The sequence below is a fragment of the Phlebotomus papatasi genome, chromosome 1 (assembly GCF_024763615.1).
Source record: "Phlebotomus papatasi isolate M1 chromosome 1, Ppap_2.1, whole genome shotgun sequence".
NCBI lineage: Eukaryota > Metazoa > Arthropoda > Insecta > Diptera > Psychodidae > Phlebotomus > Phlebotomus papatasi.
Window position 1 is genome coordinate 97,452,428 of NC_077222.1, and position 8,455 is coordinate 97,460,882.

The 8,455-nt window shown below is 34.2% G+C and overlaps 1 protein-coding gene across 1 annotated transcript; it reads left to right on the plus strand.

Moving 5' to 3' along the window:
• The first annotated feature begins 3,958 nt into the window (after positions 1 to 3,958).
• LOC129809943 (cilia- and flagella-associated protein 36) lies at positions 3,959 to 5,537 on the plus strand. The gene is made up of 2 exons (XM_055860107.1): positions 3,959 to 4,149; positions 4,214 to 5,537. Exons 1-2 carry the CDS (start codon positions 4,047 to 4,049, stop codon positions 5,020 to 5,022), a joined length of 912 nt encoding a protein of 303 aa, XP_055716082.1. The 5' UTR covers positions 3,959 to 4,046; the 3' UTR covers positions 5,023 to 5,537.
• Positions 5,538 to 8,455: the final 2,918 nt, after the last annotated feature.

Here is an 8,455-nt window from a genome sequence, read left to right on the forward strand (position 1 = left end):
GATATGTTTTAGAGAAACATATAAATTGTCCTAGGGTCAACTTATGGGGGGTCCACTGAAGATCCCAAGTCCCTATCTCTCACCATTTTGCATCCAGATATTCGAACATATAAAAAAAAGATGTTCTTTTTATTGCTCATTCTGCAAAATTTGAGCAATAAAAAATGTCATAACGGTAATAACTGTTGAGTTCTACTTATGCATACTAAAAATTTAGAACAAATTCTAGCCTGTAATGTTAATCACAGTCCATTTTTTAGTAATTAACTATCTACCGGAGCTCTTTGAAAAAAACGCGAAAAATCGACAATTTCAACATATCGAATCCTCAACATACCATCGTGATAGGATCCCCATAATATCCCTGAACATGGAGGATAGTTCATACACAAGATATTTACAAATAACAAAAACATTCTCTGAAACCATTCCTTAATCCCTAATTTTTCGCCAAACGTACGACTTATTTCGGAACGGAGGGAGTATTATATAAAGAGTAAGCGTACTTTTTTACCTACTAATTAATTTCCAGAAATTTAATGATTATCTCTAAAGAATGAATATTTTTATAAAATTATGGATACATTAATTGCCCCATTATCCCCTACTTTTTTTTATTAAAGATTTTTTTTATTTTCATGTACTGGGCCATTTTTGGCTATTTTATTTTATACTCCCTCTGTCTCAAAAGAAGTCTTACGTTTCAGTAAAAAAGAAATATTCCGAGAAATGTTGTTTTTCAAGCAAATTCATTGAGACTGAGGGATCTTTCAAAGGTAAATGTTTAATGTTAAGCAAATGCCTTATCCATGAATATATTTGAGATTTTTATATTTGAAAATTTTTCCCGAACGTAAAGATAAACTACAGATAAACTAAATAATTCAAGTTACATTTTTTTTAATAGACTTTCAATCGTAAAATGTGTCCATTCCCAGGGGGAGATATTAAGATGAAAAAGTGTACACCACTTCCAGACACTTCAACAATTTGTATGAAACACCCCTTCGCACTTCCAGCATTTCAGAAGACTCCAGAAGACTCCATGCACTTCTTATACTCAGGAATCAATAATTTATTTAATAATTATGAAAAATCTAATTACGAAAAAGATATTTTAATATTATTTGTGTTTAACGGCCAATAGAATTTCTTTCTATGGATTTTCTAAGACACTAGTGGACTACTTTTGGAAAAGACAGTCTCTAAACAAAAATGTATTGTTGTTTCTAATTTATTGAAACTGTCTTGAAGAGTCTCTCTGGTTTTAGACAGCTTTCAAGGGGTCCATATTTTTTCGTACCGCAAATTATTTTATAGAGATTGAAGCAAATGATAGCCTGAAGGCTCCTGAAAGATATTCTGAGTTCTGGAGAATTTTCCATAGTCACTTCTGAAATTTTGGCAGAGTCTATTATTCGACGCATGATTTAGTGTTGTCGCCTTGCAAGCTTATGCCTTTTCGTCCAAAATCGGACGTTTTTCATTAAAAAAAAAATAAGCGCATTGAATCTAATGAATTAATCATTGTGCTTATTTTATGGCACTGGAGTAGCCCAAATAATTTCCCTGGAATTCCATAAAATTTGCATCAACACTGCCTATTTTTTCCAAGACCTTTTCCGGTGTTGCTGTATTAGATTATTTCTCAACAGCATCTGTCACAAATCGATCCAGAATAGTTCTTTATCGCAAAATATCAGGAGGGAAATCGCTGCAAAGTATCTTGTATTTCAGATTTTACTCTTTTATTTTAATTTGTACGGATGTCGGATTCAAAAAGATTCATATAGCCGAACGGTTACAAAATTGTACAAAATTTCATGTTTTCTTTTGTTTCATCTTGTTTGCATATTTTCTAACAATTTTTATGTTTCTTTCACTTTTTATTAGTTTTACCGTAAATGCGTATTAAAGTTCGCACGTTCGCACATTTCTTTTTTTACAGTGAAATTACAGACCTATACAGCATATACAAATAAGTCGAAAAATAATTTCAATAAATTCTTATTCTTTATTTTTATAATTTTTGATTGTATTCCGATTTGAATTGTTGAAAAGTTATTGTTTTAAAAATTTATTTTCTAATGATAGGCTTTTTAACTTTGTTTTAAATCTTAGTTTGTTTATTCTATTGTTAATGGTTTCATTGTAAATGCGTATTAAATCTCGCACAATTCTTTTCACAGTTCTTCTCTACAATATCTGTCTAGGTTTCCCAGTCATTTTATTATCTTAACTGAACTTGTAAAATGCCAACAAACTTTTTTTTTAAATTATACTGCTGCTCGAATTAAAAATCTGATCCAAAAGTAGCGTTATTTAGAAGACTTTATTTTCGTACATTTCCACTTCCAAAGACTTCCAATCACTTAATTTTCAGCTGTACACCACTTCTGACCCTAATATCTCCCCCTTGGTCCATTCAGACGCTTCAATCATTCACTGAGAGAAATCCGAAAAAGTTAAAATAACATTCCTGGAAATGTTAATTTTACCCTGCATTATTGATCCGAAATCGGTGTAAATATTACCCTTTTTAGGTGTATTAGGGGTTAAAGTTACCCTTTTTCATGTTAATTTTACACTTAAAAAAGTGTAAAATTAACATTAAAAAATGTTGATATATTTTTACACCTAAAAAGTGTTAAAGTTACGAGGAAAAAAGTAAATCGCACCCTCTTTTTTTCTCAGTGTTTGCACCAGCCGGGACTTGAACTTAAAACTGTAATAATCGAGCCAGAGGATTTTTACGAACGATTTTATCAAATATACGGCACGAGAACTCTGCTTCAAAAAGAGATACCCTTTTATTTTCTTTCTAAATGAAAACTCATTTTGTGAAACCAAATAGACAAACGTAATATATACTTAGAAGCTCTAATGTTCTGCAAAGTATTGTCAAATTCGTAACAGGGGAAAGTTAGGCACCTTTGAAATGGGATAGCCTAGAAAATCGTTTCTTTTCTAATTTCTTAAAAGAAATTAAGGCTTATCATAATGGAGTTTAGTTTCATAATTGGTTTATGATGCTGTATTACAGAGGTGTGCAAAAAACCGTTGAAACCGAATTAACGTCAAATGAAACATGTACGTCAATGGTCAAAACGCTACTATAACAAACTTATTTTGACGTTAATTCGGTTTCAACGGTTTCTTGCACACCTCTGCTGTATTCCAGTTCTGTTTAATATTAGGAGGAAAAGTTCATTTTCACGGTACCCCATTTCAAAACGGCCATACTTTCCCTTATCATTTTATGTCTAGGGGGAAGTGGGGCACATTTGAAAGTGGGGCACCTTTAAAATTGGGATTTTTAACCTATTTTTAAATAAAATTGAGCCTTATCGTGATATAATTTAGCTGCACAAACAGATTGAGAATCTAAATTACATTATGATATGGCTCAAGTTTATTTAAAAATAGGTGAAAAATCCCAATTTCAAATGTGCCCCATTTTCAAAGGTGCTCCACTTCCCCCTAATAGTTAACAAAAAGTTTGAAACGTACTGAAAGAGCCTGAAAATACCGTTTTTTTACTGATAACAATATTTTTCAAAAAATATCAAATAAAATGAGACTCACTCATCTGTATCGGTATTAACCGATATAAAACCGTAAAAAACCCAGAGATTTTTTTTTTTTGAAAACACCTTGATTGAGTTAAATGCGGTTCAACTTCATTCGAGTTTAGCTGTATTATTTTGAGTAAAATTTATTCAGGGGTTTTATTTATGATAGTTTCCAGAACTAATTTAATTTAATCTTTCTCAAAACACTCACAGTTAAACAATATTTTCCTCATCAAAGCATGTAAGCAATGTTGAGCCCTATGCAAACACTCGCTTTTGCTGGCCTTTTAAACCATTTTCTGTTTACTTACTAAAAGTGGATGGAAAATTTCATAAACTAAAAACTTTTCCACGCAAGTCTCCATGCCAACCGACCGTACACCAAACACTCCAAGTATCGACTTTGGGTGCACTTTACGTGGAAATTTTGCATTTGAGTGACCAAAAGAGCAACTAATTGGGAAAAGTTCTTAGATGTCTGAAGATAATTCGTGGGTTTTTGACTCATTGGTGTGCTTCCTGCATGGACCAATCTGGAATGCTCCCCTGCAGACGTTCATCGAAGAAAAATCCCTAAGTAATGTGGCTTTGATTATTTGGCTAAAGAACATTGTTCTGATATTTGTTTTGTTTCTGGACAGTTTTTGATCCGAACGAGAAGCAGGATGAATCTAATCCTGAATTCATTACCATTCACAATGAATACAAGAATCTGGTGGACTTTATGCTGGGAAGTTTCATGGATGAGATGCAGATTACGCCTGAGAAGTTTGAGGAAGCATGTCTGGAGGGAAGGAATCATACTGGCACAAGTAGCGGTCTGACCTTCCATCAAGGTCTGTTTCAGCAAATCTGGGCAGCTAATGACATCCGCATCTTCATTCGCATGATGACACAGCGCAATGTGGAGCTGCAGCTGCAGGCTCTTGATCTCATTGAGAGGCGTCAGAATTCCCAACCGACTGGAGAGTCTGATGTGAAGGAATTCAGTGAACAGGGAGGAACTGAAGAGACTGCTGAACAACCTTCGGATGTTCTAACTGCAGATGAGTTAAACCTAGAGGCAGATCCTCTCGATACCCCCAGAGAAATTCCCAAAGAAACCACTGAGAAACCCGAAGAACCAGACACATCCATAAGCGATAAGTTCCAGAGGCTCAATCTTTTCTTCGAGAAGGAGCAACTGTCTGAAGAGAGTGTGAAAAGCCGAAGAGACTATCTAATTGCCCAACGAGATAAGATCTTGCAGATCAAGAAGCAGACTCGTGCAAGGCAGCTAAGTGAGACTGTGAAGAAAGATGGGAGACCATCTTCAGCTCAAGTGGCACAGAAAATTCTCACTGGGGAAAATCCAGGAGAATCGGGAGATCCTCCTGAGGCATCCCTGCAACTACGAAAGACTCTAGCAAGGCGTCTTCGGAATGAAGTCGTCGATACGCCAAGGGAATAACTATAAGTAATCCCTTGAATCCTTAAAGTTCGTTTGACAAATTTTAAAAGTTCTGTTTCGTCAGTGCTTGAAGCACTTTAAGTGCATAAACGCGTTAAAAGTTTTGTGCTTATAGAAGAAAGTTTTGAGGCTTCGTACATACTCTAGCTTCAAACACTTCATATTTTTCCCATGTGAAACAATTCCTAAAAAAATAGGTCAACATGTGAAAAGTATGGAATGTTCGAAGCCAGAGTGTGTGCAAAGCCCGAAACATCCCCCTACTAAAAAACATTTATGCTTTATATTTATGTAATATTATAAAATAACTGATAAGATTAAGTGAATCCTGAATAAATATGTTGAGTGAGTTGCGAGAATTGTTTAATAAAGCGAGGTATGCAGGTTTGTTGGGTTTGTTTTTAACAAAATTTAATTTGTTTGATAAACCAAGAAATCTCGATGTTTTTAATTTATCCTTACTTCTGTGAGCTTTGAAATTTTAAAATATACAAATTATGAAATAATATATCGAATTGCATGATTGAATTTTATTATATCTTAGTCATCGTTAAAAAAAATGATAGAAATGGAAATGGAAATAAAAATACGCAATGGAATAAAAATACAGTCGAGTTCCGCAAATTTGAACGACGACGGTTGCATTCAAAATGTAAAATATGAGGTTAAGTAAAAGGAATTTTGCATTAGAGTCTGAATTAGAACTATTTTTCTCTGGTGTTTCCTCAATATTGTCGTATTATATTAATTAGTTCAACAAATTCCAACTATTTAACAACAAATTACATTGATAAATTCTCTAGTTATTTTCCTTAATTAAGGAAAAGTGAATTTTACATGAATTCCGATACGTTTTTGAAAATATTGTTCAAATTTGAGGAGTGAGAAATGTCATCTATACCCCCCAAATGTTCAAATTTGAGGAACTCTACTGTAAATTGAACTGAAAGAAATTGGATAGGGGGAAGTGGGGCACCTTTAAAATTGGAATTTTTCTCTAATGTTTAAGTGGAACTGAGCCATATAATAATGTAATTTAGCTTCTCAATCTATTTGTGCAGCTAAATTATATCACGATAGGCTCAATTTTATTAAAAAAAAATACTCGCCTTCAGTCGGATAAACTACAAAAGTGTTCCTTAAGTCCTAAAAATGAAGAAAATGACCTAAGAGAAGGATAACACAAATTCCCTAAATTGCTAAAAAGACCTTTTTTTAACTAATTTTATTTTGTAGAAATAATACGAGGGACAACCTGTCAGTCAAAGAACATAGTCGATCGTTGGTATTCTGCCCTTATACAACTGAATTTCGAAATTCTCTAAACTGTACGTAGACTTAAGTGTTTATATTGAAGTAATTTTAATGAGTTGATTTTGAAATAAAAATTGACAAATTCCTTTTCAAAATATTTCAAAAACTCAGTAAATTTCACGGAGCAATTTTTGAGTTTTTCAAATTTGACAAAGAACCTAAAACAATTTTTAGGTTCTCAGATTTAGATTAGATTAGATTACCGTGGGGGCGGTTCCTTGTGGAACCGCTGCACCCAGGCCTCCTTTTTGGGTCGCTTATGCATTCCCAATTAAAATAAGCCTTCTTGAGGGCAAGATGGTTCAAGTCAGCCCGTTTTTCGGATAAACTTCATTAAACAGGGCAGCTTTAATCTTGGTAGGTTTTGAAAGGTCTAGATAGGACAGCTTTACCCAGTAGCACCCGTCTGAAGTTACATAAGCTAGGGCAGTCGCATCCTATTCAGATGTTTGTTTAGACAGTGACCGGATACAACATTAGCAATCTACCGGGCTCATCAGCGGCTGTCTCCCACAAGGTACGCTATCCTTTTCTTATCCAAGTTAGTCATAAACAGTTTAAACACGCGACAAACCTCAGTTGCGGTCCATTCCGTTTGATGAAGTTTTAATAGATCCTCCTGTATAATAGATTTCCTCACTTGCAACGAAATTTGTACAGCAAGTTCGGGACCAATGAAGGCTGTCCTTGCCCCTACTACTTAGATTTCTCGAAGCATTTCTAGAGTTTCTCAGATTTCACGAAGCAAATTTTGAGTTTCTCGAGTTTCATGAAGTAATTTTTGAATTTCTTGAATTTCACTTAACGATTTTAGATTTGGAGTCTTGCTGCGAATAAATTTAAAAATTTGAAAATTTTTCCCTCTTGAGCTGAATTGCTCGCGCCTCAAAAGGTGCTATTCGAGGGTAGCAATATTTGTGCAACTTCCGAGTGAAGGTAAGTGTTCCGTTGTGTGATGGGAGAGCACACGATGGACCAGGAATTGAGTCAATAAGTACCCAGTCGTCTGAGAGTGTAAATCTCACCCACAGGAGCCCACAATTACCCCATCACCGACGCTGGAAGGAGCCACGAAGAGGCCATAGCGCCCCACAGGAAAAAGTGTGTGCTGTCCCAGAAGTGCCTGAGATATCCAAGACAAGATCGCGAATAATTTTCAACATTAGTAGTGCAAAATATTGTAAATTAATTTAATAATATAAGTGCGATTGTGAAGAGAATTTCATCTTTTTCCATTTTCCACGAGGAGGCCAGAGGCCACGTTTCAGTCTCCCAAGTTCCACAAAGCAATTTTTTAAATTTTCTGGTTTTTCTTGAAAAACTTTTTAAATTTCTCGAGTTTTCCGAAAGAATTTTTGGATTTCTCAAGTATCAGAAAGCAGTTTTAATTTTTTTTGAGTTTCCTAAAACAATTTCTAGGTTTCATAAAGTAATTTTAGACTTTTTCGGGTTTCGCGAAACAATTTTTGAGTATCTCGGAATGCGATTTTCGAATTTCTTGGGATTTACGAAGCAGTATTTTGTTGACTTGGGTTCGTCGGGTTTCACGAAGAAATTTTTGTGTTTCTCGAGTCTCACTAAACTTTTTTTTGTTATAATTTTGTTGGGTTTCATAAAGCAATTTTTTTAGGTTACTCGGGTTTCTAGAAGCAATTTTTGAGTATCTCGAGTTCCTGGAAAAAAATCTCAAATTTCTCGAAGCAATTTTTGAGTTTCTCTAAAATCGGATTGGTGGATTTCTCGGGTTTCGCGAAACATTTCTCTTTAAATGGACAACGATTTCTCCATATGAGTCGCCCTTTGAAGCTGTCCAAAATTTTGCAGTTCCCCTATTTTCATTTTTTTTAAGAATATTTGAAGCAAAATAACTTAAATTTCAAATCTTGATCTTTTTCTCATGATTATTGCTATTCTTATACGGCGTTATCACACTTGCACATTAAAATTTTAATGTGATTCACATTAATTGTCTCTTGTGAGCGTCCAAATATGTTATTTGTGTCTTTGAACCACTTAATATTTGGGGTTTTTCTATTTATTGATAAAGAAGTGGACTTGGCCTGCAAAAATAAGTTTAAATTTACCTAAAGCATAAATATTTTTCACATTAAAAAATTAA